The 24,809-nt window shown below is 43.8% G+C and overlaps 1 protein-coding gene across 1 annotated transcript in view; it reads left to right on the forward strand.

Moving 5' to 3' along the window:
- The window catches only part of LOC137346184 (uncharacterized), a 33,655-nt gene extending 10,306 nt beyond the window's left edge, over positions 1 to 23,349 (forward strand). The window contains exons 4-11 of the mRNA XM_068009574.1: positions 1,204 to 1,464; positions 8,534 to 8,650; positions 12,085 to 12,189; positions 13,063 to 13,188; positions 13,279 to 13,374; positions 14,337 to 14,435; positions 16,243 to 16,286; positions 17,001 to 23,349. Of these exons, the coding sequence (XP_067865675.1) occupies positions 1,204 to 1,464; positions 8,534 to 8,650; positions 12,085 to 12,189; positions 13,063 to 13,188; positions 13,279 to 13,374; positions 14,337 to 14,435; positions 16,243 to 16,286; positions 17,001 to 17,114 (962 nt within the window). The 3' untranslated portion in view covers positions 17,115 to 23,349. The remainder of the gene's footprint in view (positions 1 to 1,203; positions 1,465 to 8,533; positions 8,651 to 12,084; positions 12,190 to 13,062; positions 13,189 to 13,278; positions 13,375 to 14,336; positions 14,436 to 16,242; positions 16,287 to 17,000) is intronic.
- Positions 23,350 to 24,809: the final 1,460 nt, after the last annotated feature.

Raw genomic sequence — 24,809 nt, forward strand, 5'->3', positions numbered from 1 at the left:
TTCATGCGACAGGCTGATATCACTGACGATACATTCATGAGACAGGCTGATATCACTGACGATACATTAATGTGACAGGCTGATATCACTGACAATACATTAATGAGACAGGCTGATATCACTGACAATACATTAATGTAACAGGCTGATATCATTGACAATACATTAATGAGACAGGCTGATTACGTTGACAATACATTAATGCGACAGGCTGATATCGCTGACGATACATTAATGAGACAGGCTGATATCAGTGCGATGGGAATATCGGAACAGAAGTACACCATTTGTTCTTACGAGCCTTTCTGTCATTCAGTGAGATTGGGCTGATCTATGACCTAACTCTATAAACCTGTTTTACCCCATATCCTTTAATACCTTTGCTTAGAAAATAACAATCTTAGATTTAAAATGAACAACTAACATAGCATCAACCACCATTTGTGTAAGCGAGTTTCAAATTCCTACCATCCTTTGCGTGTAGAAGTGTTCCGAACTTCACTCTTGAAAGATCTGGCTATAATCCTTTGGTTATGTCCTGAAGTCCTAGACTCCCCAACCAATGGAAATAATTTCTCCCTAACAATCATATTAATACGTCAGTCTGATATCACTGACAATACATTGATTTTGTACTGACCTATTTATCTGTTATTTTAATGAACAGCTTAACACATTGAAATAGAAAGCTTGTTAAATTAATAGGTGAAAGAATTTCATACAAACAGATAAATCCAAAGACCTGAACACCTAATGTAATAACATTGCAGCACATTAATGAAGGAGTGCTGTCTGGTCAAAGGTGTCACTTTTCTTGGATGATTCTTTAAAGTAAGGCCTCGGTTGCCCACTCCAGTGGTTCAAGAGGAGACTGAAGATCCCTTTACACTTTTCAAAGAGCAGAAAACTCTCCTTTTATCTTGTTCCACACCCAACTCCCTTAAAACCACATTAACTGTCCATTCATTACATTCCTATTAGTGATGAAACTGTGGACAATTTCACTGCCATGTTCATCACATAACAACTACATTTTCAAAATGGCTGTGAAACACTTTGTGATGTGCTGAGGATGTGTAAGGTGCTACATAAATGCAGATCTTTTCTTTTGCACACATTTGCTACTACATTTGCCCAGTGAGATTTCATGGCAAGTGAAGATTTTCATATCACCGATCTTTAATCAATATTTTTCCCCTTCAGATGAGCTGTCAAAACCTTCGATATTAAGCAACTCCAGCTCCCTTTATTCCACTGTCCAGCTGACCTGTGATGTTTTTGGAAACCCTCATGAGTATCAGTGGCAGAAAGATGGAGGCGAAATCTCCCAGCATCATCAGCTAATAAATGGCAACAGAAGCCTCATTATCCCAAGTGCTACGAAAGGCGACTGTGGGACGTATACCTGCATCGCAACAAATCCCATCGGCTCTACACAGGCAGATTACACATTAATTATTTATGGTAAGCTTATTTATGGATGACAATTTAAAGTTAAAGTTTGCGAATATCCTTCTGTTATTGGTGGACTTACTAAAGCAGCCTGGGCAAATCAGCACTGCAGCCAAGATGGCTAAGATCAGAATTAATACAAACATTAAAATAAATTACAAAGAGATTTGATAGAGTGGAGAAGTGAAGACAATTTCCTCTGGCTGGGGAGTCAGTGAGAAAGAGTCGTCAATTTTAAATAAACACTCAGTGAATATTTAGGTTAGGAGAAATTCCTTTACTCGGAGTTGATGAAATGCTTTGTACAAGGAGTAGTTGAGGCAGAGATCACTGTATCTTCTTAGGGAGAGAGAATTGATTTTATAAAATAATAATGTCTAAATCATTAGGCAGTGCAGTCCATTGAATGTTGTCATGTTCAGAGATGCTCTCACCTACTGATCCTCATTTCCTATTTCAAGTGGCCCCTCCTCTCCTGAGAATACTGACTCATGATGAGGTACAGTTCCCTGGGCCTTCAGTTACCTGGTCCATGTGGCTTCTAAATAAAGGAGCCTCAACAGTGAGTGTTAGTAGGATATTTGGAGATGGACGGCATTGTAATCACTGCTACCTGACATCAATACACAGGCAGTGGAGCTCCCTCAACAATGATTGGGAATGGGAAACTTGTATTACAACCTCAGTGGAGAGACCGCTAACTTTAAAACAAGAGATATGAACTTCCCAGTGACCAATTAAAGAATCGCAGAACAAGATTTCACATTTTAAAAACTTTTACTGTAACAACTAATTTAAAAACCAACATTAACTAAACAATACTTTCTTTTTTTAATCTTTTCTTTCTCTTTGGCCTCCTTGTCTCGAGACAATGGGTAAGTGCCTGGAGGTGGTCAGTGGTGTGTGGAGCAGCATCTGGAGTGGCTATAAAGGCCAATTCCAGAGTGACAGACTCTTCCACAGGTGCTGCAGATAAAATTGGTTGTCGGGGCTGTTATACAGTTGGCTCTCCCCTTGCGCTTCTGTCTTTTTTCCTGCCAACTGCTAAGTCTCTTCGACTCGCCATGCTTTAGCCCCGCCTTTATGACTGTCCGTCAGTTCTGGTGATCCGTCAGTTCTGGTGATCACTGGCAACTGACTCCCACAACTTGTGATCAATGTCACAGGACTTCATGTCACATTTGCAGACATTTTTAAAGCGGAGACATGGACGGCCGGTGGGTCTGGTACCAGTGATGAGCTTGCTGTACAATGTGTCCTTGGGGATCCTGCCATCTTCCATGCGGCTTACATGGCCAAGCCATCTCAAGCACTGCTGACTCAGTAGTGTGTATAAGCTGGGGATGTTGGCTACCTCGAGGACTTCTGTGTTGGAGATACGGTCCTGCCACCTGATGCCAAGGATTCTCCGGAGGCATTGAAGATGGAATGAATTGAGATGTCGCTCTTGGCTGACGTACGTTGTCCAGGCCTCGCTGCCGTAGAGCAAGGTACTGAGGACACAGGCTTGAAACACTCAGACTTTTGTGTTCCAAGTCAGTGCGCCATTTTGCCACACCCTCTTGGCCAGTCTGGACATAGCAGCGGATGCCTTTCCTATGCGCTTGTTGATTTCTGCATTGAGAGACAGGTTACTGGTGATAGTTGAGCCTAGGTAGGTGAACTCTTGAACCACTTCCAGAGTGTGGTCGCCGATATTGATAGATGGGGCATTTCTGACATCCTGTCCCATGATGTTCATTTTCTTAAGGCTGATGGTTAGGCCAAATTCATTGCAGGCAGCCGCAAACCTGTCGATGAGTCTCTGCAGACACTCTTCAGTGTGAGATGTTAATGCAGCATCGTCAGCAAAGAGGAGTTCCCTGATGAGGACTTTCCGTACTTTGGTCTTCGCTTTTAGACAGGCAAGGTTGAACAACCTGCCACCTGATCTTGTGTGGAGAAAAATTCCTTCTTCTGAGAACATGAATGCATGTGAGAGCAGCAGGGAGAAGAAGATCCCAAACAGTGTAGGTGTGAGAACACAGCCCTGTTTCACGCCACTCAGGATTGGAAAGGGGTCTGATGAGGCGCTGCTATGTTGAATTGTGCCTTTTATATTGTCATGGAATGAGGTGATGATACTTAGTAGCTTTGGTGGACATCCAATCTTTTCTAGTAGTCTGAAGAGACCACTTCTGCTGACGAGGTCAAAGGCTTTGGTGAGATCTATGAAAGCAATGTAGAGGGGCATCTGATGTTCACGGCATTTCTCCTATAGCTGGCGAAGGGAGGACAGCATGTCAATGGTGGATCTCTCTGCTCGAAAGCCACACTGTGCCTCAGGGTAAACATGCTCAGCCAGCTTCTGGAGCCTGTTTAAAGCGACTCGAGCGAAGACTTTCCCCACTATGCTGAGCAGGGAGATTCCACGGTAGTTGTTGCAGTCACCGCGGTCACCCTTGTTCTTATAGAGGGTGATGATATTGGCATCGCGCATGTCCTGTGGTACTGCTCCCTCGTCCCAGCACAGGCAAAGCAGGTCATGCAGAGCTGAAAGTATAGCAGGCTTGGCACTCTTGGTTATTTCAGGGGTAATGCCGTCCTTCCCAGGGGCTTTTCCGCTGGCTAGAGAATCAATGGCATCACTGAGTTCCGATTTTGTTGGCTGTACGTCCAGCTCATCGATTACTGGCAGAGACTGGGTTGCAGGGTTAATAGTTAGCTAATATGTTAAATTACAGAGAAAGATATTTCCCATTAACTTAGTAAAACACTCAAGAACCTCACACCACATTAATACGTTACTCATCATTCTCAGTGAAAAGGTATCCTTGCAGTTAAAAGTCCTAAACCTGTCCCAGCTGCAATGGGTTGGATCTCCCAGTCCTTCTCAAAGCCAATTCCCTCTTTGCTCACTTTTTCAAGGACATTCAACTGGACCTGTGATAATAAGGCAATCTCTGGTGACCCTATTGGTTTTTTCTCCTCCGCAAACTTCAAACCTTTGAACCGGGTGCAAATCTTAGCAGCCTTTTAGTGTATCAATGATCTGAGAGCAGCTGTTTCCTCAGACACGGCCCACTGGCCTCTGTGTCTGTCTCCCTCTCTGTCCCTCCTTCTCTGTCTCCCCTCCCCCCCCTGCTCTGTCTCCCCTCCCCCCATCTCTCTCTCTCCCCCTGTGTCTCTCTCCCTGTCTCACTCTCTCTCTCTCCATCTGAGTGTGTGTGTCTCACTCTCTCTCTCCATCTGAGTGTGTGTGTCTCACTCTCTCTCTCTGTCTTTGTGAGTGTGTGTGTGTCTCACTCTCTCTCTCTGTCTTTGTGAGTGTGTGTGTCTCACTCTCTCTCTCTGTCTTTGTGAGTGTGTGTGTCTCACTCTCTCTCTCTGTCTTTGTGAGTGTGTGTGTCTCACTCTCTCTCTCTGTCTTTGTGAGTGTGTGTGTCTCTCTCTCTCTCTCTGTCTTTGTGAGTGTGTGTGTCTCTCTCTCTCACTCTGTCTCACTCTCTCTGTCTGTCTTTGTGTGTGTGCGTGTGTCTCTCTCTCTGTCTTTGTGAGTGTGTGTGTCTCTCTCTCTCACTCTCACTCTCTCTGTCTGTCTTTGTGTGTGTGTGTGTGTGTGTGTGTCTCTCTGTCTTTGTGTGTGTCTTTCTCTCTCACTCTGTCTCACTCTCTCTGTCTTTGTGTGTGTGTGTGTGTCTCTCTCTCTCACTCTCACTCTCTCTGTCTGTCTTTGTGTGTGTGTGTGTGTGTGTGTCTCTCTGTCTTTGTGTGTGTCTTTCTCTCTCACTCTGTCTCACTCTCTCTGTCTTTGTGTGTGTGTGTGTGTGTCTCTCTCTCTCTCTCTCACTCTGTGCGTCTCTCTCTCTCACACACTGGCTGCTCCTCTCTGTTGGTCTTTGTTTCTTCCTTTCAGCCTGAAAACCTAATAAAGCCTTTCCAGGTCAAAAATCAATAATGGTTTTGTCTTTGACAGCTCTGAGCCCATAAGTCTGTTCCTAGGAAAATCACCTGGGCCTTCCTTTGTTTCCAGGTGTTAAAAATTGCAACTCAGATCTGCATTTTAGAGCCCCTGGCTCCCTGTTTACAATCTGAGAGTCTGGGAGAGCAAAATCCTTTTGGTGTTACCAACTTGCATCTTGCTTTCAAAAAGGTCTCTAATCTGGGTGCCTTGTTCTCATGATAACCAAAACCCCTGGCTTGTCACTGGTTAGATTTTGTATGAGATCACATGTTTCCTCCGAATGTCCATTTTACACTGCACTGAAGCTCACAGTTTTAAAAACATAGCCATACTACAAAGATCTACATTCATTACACCTGATTGACCTTTCGCTCCATTGCCTCGAGGCAATGAGGCCAAGGATCGCACCTTGACCCCTGCTGTGGCTGAGACTGGTTAACTAGAGAACAGACATTGGTCAAATAGCCGACCAGTATCTACCACCCAGGGTCACGTATGATGAACAGCAACTCGGGCAGTACCCTGTCTCCTCAGAACTGATCCCAACAAGGACTCAATCTCTACAGGGGAGAGAATGGGCAGGAAGAATAGATATCAGTACTTGGAAGAGTGATGGTGGCAGGATGGGTGTGAATGCTTAATGATGTTCTCATCGCAGAGTAATTCTCTCCACGATGGAACATGAGTTAAATTAAAACATTAAAGAAATGTCAGGGGAGATTTACCATTTTGGTGCATTCTGGGAGCACATATCGGATTAAAATTAATGGTGAAATTGGTGTTGGGATGTATCGTGAATCAGGCGATAATGATTTAGCCTCCTGTTTTACAACTTGCTCGATGGTAATTCCCATTCACTTAAATGGAAAAGAATTTGGGGTGTCGTGTAAAACATGTGGACAATTAGCCCTGGCTCCTGCCTGAGACCGATCTTCCCTCCCTACTCCCCTGTAATGACAAGGCTAGGCTTGTGCAATTTCCCGACGGTCTCTCCTTTTATTTAAAGGTGCAGAGTCGGGCGGGCTCTGTTAAAGACGTGTGTTCCTCTACCCTCCCCTGCCTGATTTTCCTTTATGTGCAGCACATAAAACGATTAAATATTCCCAGGTGTTTCTGGCCAGGCTCAGGTTCAGCTTAGAACAAAACACCACCTCAACTAATAGACCTGTTCCTTTGGACAATAACATCTGACATTATTAAAACTACGAGAGGCAGTTTTTATTACTCATGGATGAAGTTTTCAGCTTTTCCATTCCACCTTAATAGTATCACCCCCTTGTAAGTAGACAGGGCTAATTTTAATCAGGGTGTGCTCCAGTCTGGCCCTTTGAAAACCCAGTCTGGGAAATGAACCTTTCTCTCCACAGTTTTCCATCATTGACAGATCCATCCTTAGACTATCTGTCCCCGCCCACCCCCAAACCCCCAACATGAGAACAGGAGTCCTTATTTATGAATATGTCTCTGTTATGTGTTTTAATTGGTGTGTACTTTGGAAACACTACAACGATGTCCTTAACGCCTCCCTGAAAAAATGTGACCTCTCCACTGATTCCTGGGAATCTCTCTCCCAACACCACCCAAAATGGAGAACTTGTTTCCGCGAAGGTGCCAGCCAGTTCGAACAATGTCCACATGCCCAGGCAGCGACCAAGTACAAACAGTGGAAGGAGCATCCGGAAATTTGAGCATCCCATTCACTCACCTCACCAAACACCACCTGCTCCACCTGTGGTAGCATTCTCCTCTCTGAGTCAGAAGGTTGTGCGTCCAAGTTACACTCCAGTGACTTCAGCCCATAATCCAGACAGGTAGTCCAATGCAGTACTGAGGGAATGCTGCACTGTTGGAGGTGCCATCTTTCCGATGAGATATTAAACGGTGGCCCCACCTGTCCTCTCGAGGTGGGTGTGACACTACTTCAAAGAAAAACAGAGGAATTCTCCCCTGTATCCTTGCCATTACCTATCACTCAACCCACATCACGAAAGACAGATTATCTGTTTATTGTCACATTGCTGGTTGTGTGGCCTGGTGATGTGAACATTGGCTGCTGTATTTCCTACATTACAGCAGTGACTACGCTTCAGAAATACTTCATTGACTGGAAAGCACTTTGAGATATCCTGTGGTTGTGAAAGGCTCAATAAAAGTTCTTTGTTGTTTTCTTCAGATAAATTCACTGAGTCCTTCTCATGCTCACGTGAATTGATTTAATTTTTTAATTTGTGCAGTTGACAGAGTATTTCTTAAATGCTGAGAGGATAGGAAGTGTTCAACTTCAAAGGGACTTGGGTGTCTTGTTCATAAATCATTGAAAGCTAACGTGCAGGTGCAGCAAGGAATTAGGAAGGCAAATGGTACGTTGGCCTTCATTACAAGAGGATTCAAGTATAGGAATAAAGAAATCTTTCTGTAATTATATAGAGCCTTGGTGAGACCACACCTGGAGTATTGTGTGCAGTTTTAATCTTCTTATCTAAGGAATGATATACTTGCCATAGAGGGAGTGCAACAAAGGTTCAGCAGACTAATTCCTGGGATGGAGAGATTGTCCTATGAGGAAAAATTAAAGAGACTGGGGCCTTTATTCTCTGGAGTTTAGAAGAATGAGAGGTGATCTCATTCAAACATACAAAATTCTTAGAAGGCTCGTCAGGATAGATACAGGCTGGGGGTGGGGGGGACGGTCTAGAACCAGTTTCAGAATAAGGGGCAGGCCACTTAGGACTGAGATGAGGAGCAATTTCTTCACTCAGAGGGTGGTGAATCTTTGGAATTCTCTGTCTCGGAGGGGTGTGGAGGCTCAGTCATTGAGTCTGGTCAAGACTGAGATTGATAGATTTCTACATAATAAAAACATCAAGGGTTACGAGGATAGTGCAGGAAACTGGTGTGGAAGTAGATCATCCATGATCTCATTAAATGGAAGGCAGGCTCGAAGGGCTGAATGGCCTACTCCTGCTCTTATTTCTTATATTCTTATGTGTGGATAGATTTGAAGCCTCATGTAGGGGTGGCAGATTACCTTCCCTGATGGACGATAGTGGAACAACTGGGTTGTTGTGACAATTGACAGTTTACATATTATTTTCTCTGGTTAAATATTCTGTTAATTGAACTTTTTAAAATTTGCAGGCCTTCCATCGAAGCAGATTGTAATTGTTGTTGCATCGATCGCAGGGCTGATGCTTTCTTCAGTATCTCTAATTGGATTATTGCTTCTGTGCTGCTTGAAGAGAGAATCGAGCCAAGGTATCTGTCAATATGTCAAATTTACACTTGAGTATAAAGTTTTAGGAACCTCTTTAGGTTAATCTTGACTAATTTTGAATTTTTAACATAAGCATGTGCTTTATGTAAAGAGATGGGGAGAAAAAGGGGCCTAACCAGCATCACCTTTGTGCTGTAGGGTACGGTATAGTTTTACTCACTCACTTAAATCAACTGAATCTATCCAGTGGCAATTGGGAAAGAAACCATTGCCATTGGGGTATTTGGAAGAAATGGTCGTCACCAATTCAGTTCTATATATGTAGATTAATGGAGGTTAACCATCAGCATCTGCCCCTTCACACATCGTGGCTGATCTTGGGCTTCAATTCCACTTTCCTGCCCGCTCCCCATATCCCTTGATAGAGCCTTGGTGAGACCACACCTGGAGTATTGTGTGTAGTTTTGATCTCCTTCCCGAAGGAATGATATACTTGCCATAGAAGGAGTGCAACAAATGTTCACCAAACTAATTCCTGGGATGGAGGGATTGTCCAATGAGGAAAGATTAAATAGATTGGGCCTTTATTCTCTGGACTTTAGAAGAATGAGAGCTGATCTTATTCAAGCATACAACTAACACAGACATGATGGGCCAAGTGGCTTCTTTCTGTGCCGTAAACTTTCTGTGATCATGCTACATTTTTGCATTGTCGTGAGGTGATTTCCTCTTTGTAGTGACAGAGGAGCTGGTATGATTCTGGAGTCACCTCCATGACACACCAGAGATCGTGGTAGAAATGCCTTTGAGAGTAGGTACACTCAATTCACTGTACGATACTGCGAGCAGTCTAACTCCTGTCTACCACCAAGTAAGTTTACAAAGAGACAGGACATTGATGACAGGTCTGCCTTGATCTAGGTGGCTCTGGTGGTGGCAGGAGCCCTCCGTGGGCCCCAGTTTGGGAGGTGTTTCCCTTGGACCTGTTGGTAAGGGTCTCCCATGCTGCTGGTGTGGGGTTTCCCTTGGATCGGGTGGTAAGAGGTTCCTTGAACCTGGTTCATGGGTTAGCATTGAATCTATAATAAAAACAGAAAATACTGGAAATACTAAGCAGGTCTGGCAGCATCCGTGGAGAGAGACTCATTTCTGGATCCTGACCCTGCACAGGTCTGCAGTCTGTGTTCTGGCGTGATCTCCCCGGAAGCGGCCTCTACGTTGGCCGCATCTGCTCTCCAATTTAAGACCGGGTTCCTGATGCTTTGAGCCCAATCTGAGGGCCCACAGCTGTGGCTGGTTCCACCAGGAGATCTGGGCACTGCTGAGGTAGTTAGGAGACTGCAGGGGTGCCTCAGGATGGAGGTACCCTCGGAAGCATGGATGAAATGCTGAAAATAGAGGCATAAGACCTGTAGGAACATCGGAATGGAGAGGAAACCCCTCCGGAGGATTGGTGTTGGCCATGGGTGGAACCTTTCAGCCCTGCAGCCCTGTCATTGAGGCAGGAAGCCTCCACCTCCAATGGCCCCCCTGCCTGCTCTCAGGAGACTACCTTCACAGAGCTGCCGGGCTCCGCACTCAGTGAGGGTCCACTCCAAGGCCAGGAAGATCCTGACCACTCCCCCAATTGGGCATTTAGTTGGACTAATTGGCTACCTGCTGCTGCTGGGTGGGTACCAGGTGCCTCATTAACCCCGTCTCCGTCAGGATCGCCCAGAGGCAGGAACACCTCGAGGCACTGACCCAACACCCTCATCCCTGATTTCACATCTGGTCTCACCTTCAAACCTGCCCCCCCAGAGCTGGGAAGGCAAACGGTTTCATGGTGTAAAGACAAAGGAAGTGGTAATGGGACAAATAAAGAAACAAAATATCTGTCTGATGAAGGTGTGAATGGCAGAATCATGAACAAAAGCTGTCCAAAAGCACAAAGAATGATCTGAAATTGTTGAACTCATTGAGTGCAGAAGGCTGTAAAGTACCAATTTGAAAGATGAGCTGTTCTTCCTCGAGCTTACATTGAGCTTCATTGGAAAACTGCAGGAGGCCGAGGACAGAAAGGTCAGTGTGAGAGCAAGGTGGAGAATTAAAATGATATGTGACCGGAAACTCGGTCACAGTTGCGGACTAAACGGAGGTGTTCCACAAAGTGGTCGCCCAATCTGTGTTTGCTCTCTCCTTTTGTAGAGGTCACTGACCTGAAGCATTAACTCAGTTTCTCTCTCCACAGATGCTGACAGACCTGCTGAGTATTTCCAGCATGTTCTGTTTTTATTTCAGATTTCCAACATCTGCAGTATTTTGCTTTTGTCTTGGCATTGGAATTCCTGGACATGCTCTACCCTTATCCAAAGTGTATGTTTTACTTAGTGAGCATTTGGACAGTCCAGCCTGCACCCTCAAGAGTAATTAAAAGCTTCCATCCAGGAGCACACCTATGCTCAAAGCCTCTGACAGAGTTCTGTCCTAGTCCTGGCTGTCAGAACAGGCTTCGCTGCCAAACAGTATAACTTGGATACTGTAGCTGAGCATCAGTTCTGTCGCCACTGGGCTCAGATTGTTCACAACAAGATACATTTTATGCCTCGATCATTCAAGTAACATAGCAGGGTTGGAGAGGCGGTGGCATAGTGGTATTGTCACTGGACTAGTAACCCAGAGACCCAGGGTATTTCTCTGGGCACATGGGTTCAAATCCCACCACAGCAGAAGGTGGAATTTGAATTCAATTAATAAATCTGGAATTAAAAAGCTAGTCTAATGATGGCCATTGTCAATTGTTGTAAAAACCCATCTGGTTCACTCATGTCTTTTAGGGAAGGAAATCTGCTGTCCTTAGCTGGTCTAGCCTACATGTGACTCCAAACCCACAGCAATGTGGTTGACTCTTACATGCCCTCTGAAATGGCTGAGCAAGCCACTCTGTTAGGGCAATTAGGGATGGACAATAAATGCTGGCCTGGCCAGCAACGCCCACATCCCGTGAATGAATAAAAAAAAAATTACAGTGGATGCTGCCAAAGGGGAGTTCCACCCACTGGTCATGTACATGGGGAAGTGTTGTCAGGGTACCTGCCATTTCCTGATATATAAGGCCTGAGGGAGAAGGGCCCTGTTGGTGGTGTACACTATAAAATTAGCTCTGGAATGTAATTTGCTTTGAGAAATTGCGACTACACAGTATATTGTTTTGAACTGTCCTTGGTGCCTCCACTTACTCCTGGTGTGAGTGAGCTCACAGACCTCCTTCACTCTACTGCTCTAACGTGTGGTCTGTTGATGAGTGTTTGGTCTGTCCCATGACTGCGGTGCCCAGTATCGCTTGCAGCCTGTCCAACCCAGAGACCATCACTGTTACCCGTTACACTCTGTCCATTGCTGTATGTGTAATTCATTTTCTCATATGTAGATCTGTTGTAAAGTAGGTTACAGTGGATTGCAAACAGCGTTAATATTCTTGTTCATTTCTCTGTAGCGTCTCTGAGGCATGACAAACTTTTGTTTCTGAGCCTGTTCAGTAGTAACACTCTGTCTCTTGTTGCCATCTTCATTGCCCTTGCTTCCTGGATTGCGATTAAAGGTATGTGTACATAAAATAATCTTTATTCACATGAGATTTATCTATTCATGCACGCATAAGGATAGAAGGAAAAAGGTAAGTTGCAATTACTGTTCCAAGTGATGTAAGATTTTTTAGTTTACAGTAACCTGTTGAATTGTCTCAAGAGGAATTTCTTTTCAAAGATGCAGGCCTGGATACTTGTAGTCTTGAACTTGCTGATGTGTTGTAGACTTCTAGTAGCTAAAACCTCAGTCTGGAGACTGATTACCAGATGTGGTGATTGGTTTTGATCTCCAACAGCCCAAATGTATTTTGCAGTATACAAGGGGGTCACCTGACCTCTACTCCATCTTGTCTGCAACAATGTGTTCATTTTTTGGAGTTTTATTCACCAGTTCATTTTTTTTTATATAGTTCGTACTTGCTCCAGTTCACTTTATATTTCATCTCTGTTCCTTCTGTGATTGTAACAGCATCATAATGTCAGCACGTACACGCCTAGTAATAGTGACATCATAATGTCAGCACGTACACGCCTATTAATGGTGACTTCATAGTGTCAGCACGTACACGCCTATTAATGGTGACATCTCAAAGTCAGCATGTACACGTCGAGGCAATTTATTGTTGCTGAGTTAGTATCCTGGAATTCCCTATCCAATGCCACAATGAGAGCTGCATCAGAACAAGGACAGCAGTGGTTCATATAGAAGGCCCACCAGCACCTTCTCAAGGTAATTAGGAATGGGTAATAAATGCAGCCTTGCTATTGCAACCCAAGAACAAATAAAATATGTCAGCCCGTGTTGGACAACGATATTAATGCACCATATTAGTTTAATCTCCTATTAAATACAGATTAACAACCACTATGTTGGATCATTGGTACAGGTGCTGCCTCTGTGCCTGTGGTTGCTTTATGTCTTGTGATCATCATGCTGGCTTTTGCTGTGACTGCAACCATCGCTGTTTGGAACTTGGGCTGTCGGTGTCTTAAGGGACTCCTCGGAAACACAGGTAAAAAGCAGTTTCCGTATCATAAAAAAAATTCCAATCCTAAAAATGAAACTGCGCTTTCTAAATCATTGCATCATCTGCACTTGACAGGTTTTCGAGCTTCACTTGACGGAAGTGGCTTCATATGTTCCTTTATTGTGATCGCCATCTCAATCGCCATCCTAGTGGAAGAGATTCAGCAAAGCAGTGAGTTTATTGACAGATCTTCATTACAATTTCATAACATTTCAACCAATTGAATTCACTTCTGAGTAACGTGAATGTTGTCAGTACGTTTCTGTCATGAATAGCTGAACCATATGGAACAGGAAGGCTCCAGGAATTAGACCCTGATTCGGGTGAATGAATAAATCTCCAAGGGGGGCAGTAGCAGGGAGGCTACAATTGACTTCCGTTTCCCCCTCTCCACCCATCCCCACTCCAACCCCATCCCCCCAACCCAGATGAGGGAGGGAGATGGTGGCGTAGTGGTAATCCAGAGGTCCAGGCTAATGCTCTGGGGTCAAGGGTTCACATCCAACCATGGAAGCTGGTGGAATTTAAATTCAATTAATTAATGCAAAATCCAGAATTGAAAGCTGCTCTCAGTAATGGTGCCGTGAAACTATTGATTGTCATAAAAACCCATCTAGTTCACTGATATTCTTTAGGGAAGGAAATCTGCCGTCCTCACCTGTTCTGGCCTACATGTGACTCTAGACTCACAGTAATGTGGTTGATTCTTAACTGCCCTCTGAAATGGCCGAGCAAGCCACTCAGTTGTCAAGGGAAATTAGGGATGGACAAAAATGCTGGCCTTGCCAGTGACACCCACATCCCATGAAAGAATTTTAAAAATTCTTCTTTTTTCTCTTTCCCTCTCTTTCTCTTTCTACCTTTTTTCTCTTTCTATCTTTTTCTCGCTCTCTTTCACTCTCTTTCGCACTCTCTTTCTCTCCCCTTTTGTGATGCTCTCTGCTTTGATCAAGCTTTTTGTCACCTGTCTTAATATTTCCTTATGTGGCTGAGTGTCAAATTCTATTTGCTATCACTCCTGATTTGTGCCTTGGGCCGTTTTTATTGTGTTAAAGCTGCTGCATAAATACAAGTTGTATATGGAGATACTCAATGTGAATTAACTCAGTGAGTTCACTGTTGTACATTTTCAGATCAAGGTTGCTACATCACCATTTTAACCTGGAGCATACTGACCCCAATATTGATCGTCTGCATTCCAATCTTTTCCATCTTCTTTGTAATATGGTGCTGTAAGTATCAAATCCATCCAAATATTTAACAATCTGGTTATTTTCTAAGGAATTCAGTTAAATTGAAAACTTTACCCAGTGAGTCTCACAACCACTTTAACCTTAAAAATGGAGCAGTTACAAAGAAATCTCATGGGTATACTACCTGTTCTGTCCCTTCACATACACACAGTTTCATTGTATGTAAGATAAGGGCAAAAAGTTTGGACTGGTTTGGGTGCAGCAATATCAGTGAGCGGAACCTGAAGAAGAAATGTCACAGAGGGGACCTGATGGAAGTGAATGAGATATTTAACTGGTTCCCAAAGCCTTTCCCACTGGGACTTTCCTCCTGTCATCTCTGCATCTGTTGCAGACTAATTGTTAGAGAGTGACTGTTGTGATTACTTAACAACTCCATTGTCATCGTATCATGGGATGACCAGCCTGGCAGAAAGTGAGTTAGAGGGATTTTGGTCTTTTTCATTAAAAAAATCCTATGTTCCCTCAGAAAGTGATCCTGTAACAATCCTTTAAGATGTAGGGAATGGGTTGCGAAGGGACAATTTAGAAGAGATATCAGGAAGCATTTCAGGGCGGCACAGTGGCGCAGTGGTTAGCACCGCAGCCTCACAGCTCCAGCGACCCGGGTTCAATTCTGGGTACTGCCTGTGTGGAGTTTGCAAGTTCTCCCTGTGTCTGCGTGGGTTTTCTCCGGGTGCTCCGGTTTCCTCCCACAAGCCAAAAGACTTGCAGGTCGGTAGGTAAATTGGCCATTATAAATTGCCCCTAGTATAGGTAGGTGGTAGGGAAAATATAGGGACAGGTGGGGATGTGGTAAGAATATGAGATTAGTGTAGGATTAGTATAAATGGGTGGTTGATGGTCGGCACAGACTCGGTGGGCTGAAGGGCCTGTTTCAGTGCTGTATCTCTAAACTAAACTAAATCCATAGGTTTGATCAAGAGCTGGAACCATTACCAGGAAGTGATGGATGGACCAGGACAAGACCCTGGATTCATGTGAGAAACAGCTGGATGCTGCAATGGGAAGGTGGTCGGGATGTAGGATTCAGAGAGGATGAGATTAAAAGAAGCTGAAGCACATTTTCCATTTGTAGCCCCTCTTGTGACAACAAACACACAAAGTGAAAGTTTCCATGGTCTCTCTGAGGCAGGGTGGTGGGGAGGAAGGGGAGCCTCACCCACTGGGGACAGATATCAGAAGTTGGGAAATGAGCTCCTGCTCGATTGCTCACACATTCATTTTAAATGTTTGTAAAACCGTGTATAGCACATGCTGGAAATTGGAATATAAGTCTCTGATAAGAGAACAGATTGAGAACATAACTCCTGTGAATCAAAATGACAGAACAGATTTTCTCCCAGAGAGCCTCGTACTGTGGGAGCTGCTATATAAAGAGAGGGCAGATTTTTTGTTCTGACTCCCAATGCACGCTGGGAGTCTGTATCCAGACTCTGTGTTCTCCGAGGCTAGGAATTTCTATCCAGCGAAAATCAATTTCCTCATGTGCACCCAATGAAAATTCTCCCAGAGGCGATTTGTCAGACTACACTAGTAAGTAACTTTCTCCATTGATTGTTCAGCCCTTTCCCACTTTCTCCAATTCAGTTAACCAGAGATACCATCAGCATTCACTGTTCAAACACAACTGTGGGGAAACCATACAGAAATGAAGCAAAAATAATCAAGCAAATCAGAGACCATTGTAAATTCTAAAGGAACTGGTAGCGAGACAGATTCAACCTCAAATAATATTTTGTATCAAGTGTCTGGAATTTATAAAGAATCTTTTCAATCATTATAGGGAGAAATGAAGATAGAAACAGTGACAACAGAAATCAAGAACAGGTATTTTATTATTAATGTATATTTTTATAGTGTTTTGAACAGTGTACTGGTTTACTATGATATGTAACGTCACTGACACACACACCAGAGGGAATCTTCCCCCTGTGTGTATAATGTCACTGATACACACACACACCAGAGGGAATCTTTCCCCTGTGTTTATAATGTCACTGATATACACACACAAACACCAGAGGGAATCTTCCCCCTGTGTGTATAATGTTACTGATACACACACACAAACCAGAGGGAATCTTCCCCCTGTGTTTATAATGTCACTAACATGCGCACGCACAGACAGACAGAGATGCACAGACAGACAGAAACAGAGACAGACAGATTGGAATTAATCTTGACCTCGGGTAATTTTTTGTGAACCTGCATGATATTTGTTGGATTTCATTTAGTGTCCATTACCTATTAATGTTGCATCGCTCCTGTGTCCAGACATGTTGGCCATTTAATTTATGGACATTTTGTCCTAGTTTGTATCTGGTTCAGCATATTGTTTTCTGATTTGATCCTCTCTTGTTTGCATCATTTGTTTTGTCCATTTCACGACTCTCTGTGTGTGTGTGTGTGTCTCTCTCCCTTTCTGTCTCTTTCTGTCTCTCTCTCTCTCTCTCTCTTTCTCTCTATCTCTCTTTCTGTCTCCAGTATTTGTGTGTTAGTGTTTGGTCATTGCATATCAAAAATGCACTTCATATATTTTAGGCTGTTGGAGAAAGGCTGGAACTGAATGGTATCAGACAACAAGAAATGAATGATGTCAGACCAGATCAGGAACCTGAACCTGAACCTGACCCTGAATCTTCTCAGCCTTCTTAGAATGAGCACGACAGGGCCAATTTCTGACTTGTCACTGCCGTGAAAAGTTTTGTCCTCCAAAAGGCTAAATTGGAATTGACTTCACTATTTCTCAGCGAGAGACTGACTGGATTCTGTCATTTTAAAGACTTCATCGTTACAGGCTTTCTGCCTGATTTCAGACCCCATTACGGTTGAAGCAGAAAGGTTGATAACACAAACCTTGGTGTGAGGAACAGCCTCATCAGACTCTGGCAGATAAACACCTACTTGAAGTGGCTGTTGGTGTCCCTTAACATTGGGATGGACTTTGCTGAGAGTGGAAAATGAATGGATCCAGTTGTTTGTTAGACTTTCACTTGCCTATTGACGTTCTATGGGGTTTTGCACGACAAGTTGCTGACATCCAAATGATGCACCACTCTGTACAGGACACATCAGCTCTGTGGGAACAGACAAGCATTTGTGTGTCTCCTTAACCAATCAGATTGAAGAATCTTGTGTCTGAACCAAGAGGTGCATGTTGGAGTAGTGAAATCATATGCAGAAAGCCAAAAGAGAGGACAAGAAAGATTGGATTAAGGAAGGGAGCGGTAGAACAAGTAAAAAGAAAAATATTTACAGTTTTTGAAATCTGAAAGATTCCAGACTTGTTAAAGATAATTTTCAGTGCTGAAGAGAATTTTTGGCCATAATTCAGACTTGCATGATGTGGTATTACTTTTAAGGTTTTAAGGGATGTATCTTACATGGATTTCCATCACCCAGACATGTGATGCACAGACCCTTAGTCATTACGATTGTGACCTCTAAACACTTACTGTGAGCAGCTAGAACAGTAACAACCAAGTAAAGGACCTTCCCAGTAGTTATGAAAGTTAGTATCTTCGATAAAAGACAAAAAACCTTTTGGTTTCAGTACCTTGCTCTACGACAGCGAGGCCTGGACAACGTATGTCAGCCAAGAGCGACACCTCAATTCATTCCATCTTCGCTGCCTCCGGAGAATCCTTGGCATCAGGTGGCAGGACCGTATCTCCAACACAGAAGTCCTCGAGGCGGCCAACATCCCCAGCTTATACACACTACTGAGTCAGCGGCGCTTGAGATGGCTTGGCCATGTGAGCCGCATGAAGATGGCAGGATCCCCAAAGACACATTGTACAGTGAGCTCGCCACTGGTATCAGACCCACCGGCCGTCCATGTCTCCACTTTAAAGACGTCTGCAAACGCGACATGAAGTCCTGTGACATTGATCACAAGTCGTGAGAGTCAGTTCACAGAGTTCGCCAGAGCTGGCGAGCAGCCATAAAGGCGGTGTAAAGTGTGATGAGTCGAAGAGACTTAGCAGTTGGCAGGAAAAAAGACAGAAGCGCAAGGGGAGAGCCAACTGTGTAACAACCCCGACGAACAATTTTTTTCTGCAGCACCTGTGGAAGAGCCTGTCACTCTAGAATTGGCCTTTATAGCCACTCCAGGCGCTGCTTCACAAACCACTGACCACTTCCAGGCGCTTACCCATTGTCTCTCGAGACAAGGAGGCCAAAGAAGAAAGAAGATAATGTCTGCATGATTGCTCTATCAACATTATTACGTTACAAAGAAGGGAAAAATGTAATATGGTGGCAGCTAATGGTTGTTGAAGATACTTCAAGTTTCTACAAATCCTAGAAAGCTGAACCCATCCACTTGTTATGAAGCTCCGGAGTGAAGGTTTATAAGCTCACCAGTTCAGCTGTGATCCTTGTGGCAGCATGGAAGCCCATATAAGTGACTGCAACATTATTGGCATCCAGCCACAGCAGGTCCACATCAAGATTTACAGCTGTGCATTGCTGAAAGTAGAGACATGTTGTTAAAGCTTTTCGTCTTGCACTCATCAGGCCAAACTGCAAGAATAACCAATGTAAGGGAAAACAACAACTTATACTGCATGAGAAGACAGTGCTGATTGGTTGGCAAATGAACTCTGGTAGAAGCGTTGCCATGGAGAATGCACCAGTTTATAGTGACTGACAGTTAACTGCCAAGCTGGTAGAAAGTTAAACCAGGCAGCTTGACTCTGGTCAAGGCATTGCCCTGAGGAATGAACCAGTGAATTGCTGTGACTTATTTTGTTTAGCTGAAACAGGCACAATGTTTGTACATGTTCTTTCTGTCTGCAAAGAACAAGGTTCTGTGTATTAATATATGTAGGTTCCAGTACACAAATGCGCCACACTGCAAGCCCTACTGACAATCTTAAATTGGTTGTCTGTGTAATTCTTAGCATACTGTGGATTATTTAGCAAATGTTGTCCAATCGCAGAATCACATCCAGTGTTGGACACTGTGTTTTGAAAACATGGGCTGGTTGGATACGGCCTGTACCTTGCCCATTGCAAATAGTGGAAAGGACCTGTTTGATATGATCCGCTAGTCTTTGGGACGTACGGCCTGTATAACCTAGCATTATACTGGCTTTGAAATTCATATAAAATAAGTGAGAGCCATTCGCTGGTTCATTGGTCAAGTCATTACCCTGAGGGATCAGAGTCAAGCTAGCGTGGCAGCTAACTGTCAGTCACCATAAACTGATGCATTTGCCATGGAAACTCCTCTACGAATGAGAGAGCACTTGCCAACCAATCAACACTCTCTTCAGGGGGATGATTTGATCTATCACGGCACAGCCAGGCTGGATCATTCATATGTAACCGCCCAGGCTGTTGAACAGGCTGAAAGACCTTCAGAGCCATTTTCCTCCACCTCCTCCTCCTGAAGGCCTCGGGCAAGCCATTAAGACAAACAAAAATTTTTGAAGCTCCATTGTTAACCTATCAGTGGAGCCATAAAGAAAGAAAAAATGTTTTCATCTCCATGATCGATCAGGAGAACTAAAATAAGTAAGAACAATCTCAAACTCTTTGTCTGTTCACCACTATTACAGAGCCCGTTTGCGGCCATATTGATCTTTGTGAGTGGAGATTAAGGTTAGCACCTTCCTTTTTCGCACCGAGAACACCTGTGTGGGTGGAACCTAACGTCAATGTGCTGCCTGGGAGATTGCTCCTTTTTTTTTCCTGATTCAGAAATCACACTCTGTAGATGGGACCAAGCAAGAGCGTGCAAGCCTGGAGCCAGCGTTACTCTTAACCTCCTTCTCTATCGCTGCACTAGGCTGTGGTTGCCAGTGGTATTGCAGGCAGGAAAAATGAAAAATAAGGACCTTTTTCTTTCATACCTAAACAGCTGCAGTGAAAGCAGCAAGGCAGTTTTTTTTTTACATCTACAGAACAAGCCTGTACTCTAAGTGAAAGGACCAGATCAGTCACCACAGAACTTTGCCCCTTAAGGACTGTCCAAGTTTAAATCTTTTATTCCTACCATTGATACTGTTCAATACCATTATAAATTGCCCCGAGTATAGGTAGGTGATTAGGGAAATATAGGGACAGGTGGGGATGTGGTAGGAATATGGAATTAGTGTAAGATTAGTATAAATGGGTGGTTGATGGTCGGCACAGACTCGGTGGGCTGAAGGACCTGTTTCAGTGCTGTATTTCTAAATAAAAAAATAAATAAATAAAAATAAATACAAAATGGCAATGACATTTGCATCCCTGAACTGGAAGGCAGCGGACCTCCTCATTGAGTTTAAAATGTTCAGACAGCGAATGGAACTGTCTTTTCTCAACTTGGCCATTTCCGAGCCAGGGAGGCAAGCAATCAAAGTCAAAATTGCCATTGGAAATGAAGGCTTGCACAGTTTGAATGCATCAAGTCTTTTGGAGGATGACTTAAAGGACCCGAGTAAAACATGGTCCACATTGAAAGGCCAGTTGAAAGTCGAGCTCAATTTCAGAATGCACTGTCTCATTTATCTCATTCCAGCAGCAGCCAAAGGAGACAATCGACCAATTTGTGAGTTGATGTAGAGATAAGGGACGTGACTGTGATTTTTCTGAAGCTGCTCGAGCCGACCAGATTATGAAGCTTGTTATAGCTTCCACCCCCCTTGGAAGCATTTCATAAAGACCTCCTCGACCAGCCCAAAGGCTACAATTTAAGCACCTTGCTTACAAGCGGTCATAAATTCAAAGCCAACAGTCTGGGCAGGCAGAGCCTACAATCCCTGTGCAATCCATCTATTATTGACACAGTGGCCAGCACAGCCAGATATGACGAGCCACATCTGCGATGTGGTCTCACACAGCTGCTAAGAAACTGACTGGCATTCCATGATATCTGCAAAGCATGTGGCAACAGAGGGCCCTGGAAGTGTCAATGCAAGAAACCTCAGGCACAACAAGCCAAGCCACAGCTGATGAATGAAAAGTAAGACATCCCAACAGATGGAGGGAACAGTCTAAATACTAAATGCAGAAAGTACATGAGATGACCAGACAGACTTAAAAGGTTGGAAGGTGATCATGACCATTCGCCAGAGCTGGCGGGCAGCCATAAAGACAGGGCTAAATTGTGGCGAGTCGAAGAGACTTAGTAGTTGGCAGGAAAAAAAGACAGAGGCGCAAGGGGAGAGCCAACTGTGCAACAGCCCCGACAAACAAATTTCTCTGCAGCACCTGTGGAAGAGCCTGTCACTCCAGAATTGGCCTTTATAGCCACTCCAGGCGCTGCTTCACAAACCACTGACCACCTCCAGGCGCGTATCCATTGTCTCTCGAGATAAGGAGGCCCAAAAGAAACATGAGATGACCAGACAGACTTAAAAGGTTGGAAGGTGATCATGACCAAGACACTGACACAAAAATGTGAGCAAGCATTTCATAGTTAACCTCACAGAATCGACAGGGTAAGATTGTTTGCCCGCAAATGGTAAACGCACATTCTGGACCAAGATTGACACAGATGAAAGTGCCAACATTCCAGTGCTCCGCATCCTGAAGAACATGTATCCACAGCAATGGCAAACACTGACTCAACTGACCACCGGTAAACTCATGATGCGCAATGGCACAGCGATTCTGCCTTGGGATCCATTACGCTAAAGTGCAAATACACTGGTGAACCCAAACTTTTTACATTGTGGATGCCACAGGTCCATCAGTCACAGGCCTACCTGCATGCAGAGACCTGACATTGACAATAATCCACACAAGCATCAACACAATAATGGCACAGAAAGTAGACCACAAAGACAACTGCAGAAAGTCTGTGATCAGCATGAGCAGGCACCGCAGGAGCTAGGCTACACACTCAAACTCCAGACAATTCACGCAAGCAACAAGGCAGTGCAGGGTCCAGCTGGAAACTGGTCTGATGATCCAAGAAGTGCAATGGCCTATGCAAGAAGGTGCAATATCTCACAGCCCAGAACAAGGGACTGCTCCCTCAGTTAAGTGAGGCTGAATGAAAAGTAGCTGAGATGGACTGTAATTACAAAGAAGATGTGATGATGCTGAAACTTTGAGAAGCAGGTGGCATAGCAGCTGTGGTTGAGCTACAACAAAAGTTGAAGCTTTGGAGATGCAGCTTAAAGACTACCCATTCTACAGTGACAATTCTGTTCTGCAACTGGAGATGGAGCCAGCACAGACACGGTTAAGAGAAGCAGAAGTGCCAATGGATCTGACAGAATTTGAAGTTGAAGATTTAGAAGATCATTGACAGTGTCATCTGCTTTGAACTATTGGTAGATGGGAAGACCCAGCATGGAGGAATTCTATAAGCGAACTGCAGGACAAACTGACGGTGGTGCGCTTTAGAAGAACTGAAATGTAGACCGTACCTGATGTTGCAACTTGCAATACTGAACCAAATCGGCAGTAACCAGCCATGAAGGAGAGAGAAGAATTGCCCAACAGGCAAGGAAAACTGAAAGACACCATCCAAACCCAACATTCCCACTGACAGTCAAGACCATGAAATCATACAGCGACCACAAACCAAATCTACATTGACCATGTTGGCTCATATCATCAGACCCCCAACACACTATAGAGACTTGAAACTTTATGACTATTTTTTGTAAACAGTACCATTCTTATCGTTGTATTTTAATTGTTTTGGTTATTCCATGGCACACTAAGTTGGAAAAAAGGGGAATGTTGTGGTATTGCTTTAAATGCTGCAGTGTTGCTTTAAGGCGCACATCTTAAATGGCTGTTTATCACGCAGACAGGATATGATGCACAGACCTTTGTGACCTATAAGCACTTACTGCCAACAGCTAAAGCAGTAGCAACCAAGTAAAGGACCTTCACAGCATTGCTGTGGAAGTTAGTATCTTCAATAAAAGAATCTATTGTTGAACTTGTCTGCATGTTTGGTGTATCAACATTATTACGTTACAAAGAAGGGAAAAACATAACACTACACCATTAAAAGGATACTTTAGACTGGAAGGACTTGACATAACGTTTGGCGGTGCGTTTAGTCTGTATCTATGCCATCAGTTTAGGAACTTCACATTGTTCAATAAATTTTGAATGGTGAGCCAGGTTGGTGAGATGAATTTTAATTACATTTTTTGATGAAGTAACAATGTGAAGCGAATGTGGTAAATATTGTTTACATGGATTTTAAGAAAGTGTTTGATAAGGTACCATGTAAAAGGCTGGTTAACAAAATTGAGGCTCATGGAATAGGAGGGTCCAATTGGATCTTCGAATACAGATAAGAATCTCAAAATTTGTGTAGACACCAAACTTGGAGGTGTGGCAAACAGTGAAGATGATATGAACTGCCTGCAACAGGACATAGGTAGGGTAGCAGAATGGGCAGAGAGGTGGCTGATAGAATTTAATACAGACTAGTGTGAGGTGATGTATTTTGGCAGAAGGAATGATATACTTAATGGCAAGGCTGTAAAGAGTGTGCAGGAACAGAGGGACCTGAGGGTACATGTGCATCAATCTTTGAGAGAGTGGTTTGTAAAGCATCTGGGATCTTGGACTTCATAAATAAAGATATTGAGTACAAAGCAAGGAAGTTATGCTGAAACTTCTATAAAGTTGTGGTTAGGTCACAACTGGAGTACTACTGTTGTGGTCAGCACACGTTAGGAAGGATGTGAGGGTGCTTGAGTGTGCAGAGGAGATTTACCACAATGGTTCCAGAGATAGAGGATTTTAGTTACAAGTTTAGGTTGGAAAAATTGGGGTTGATCTCTATAGAGCAAAGGAGATTGAGAGAAGATTTAATAGCGGTGTACAAGATTATGACAATCTTAGATAAGTTAGACAAGGTAAAACTGTTCCCAATAACAAATGGTACAAGGATCAAGGGATGCAGAGTGAAGGTTTTGGGCAAGAGTTTCGGGGGGATATGAGGAAGAACTTTATTACACAGCAGTGGTAATAACCTGGAACTCACTGCCCAGAGGGTTGTGGAAGCGGCAGCAACCAGCCATTTATATGGTACCTTATCAAACTCTTTCTGAAAATCTATATTAACAACATCCACCGCATTCCTTCATCAAACTTCTAATTGAAATTTTTGGTGAAGTAACAGAGATTAGTCAAGCATGATCTGCCTTTTACAGATTCATCTGGTAATCCTTAATTAACTCAAACATCTCCAAGTGTGTGTTGATTTTTTTTCCCCTGATCATTGTTTCTTACCCACCACTGAGTTTAAATTAACTGGTTAGTAGTTGCTAGGACTGCCCCTTTCTTGAATAAGGGTGTCACATTTGCCAATTTCTAATCCTCCGGCACATCCTCCATATCCAGGGAAGATTGGAAGATTATGGCAAACCCTTCTGCTATCTC

The sequence above is a fragment of the Heterodontus francisci genome, chromosome 29, assembly GCF_036365525.1.
Source record: "Heterodontus francisci isolate sHetFra1 chromosome 29, sHetFra1.hap1, whole genome shotgun sequence".
Lineage (NCBI taxonomy): Eukaryota > Metazoa > Chordata > Chondrichthyes > Heterodontiformes > Heterodontidae > Heterodontus > Heterodontus francisci.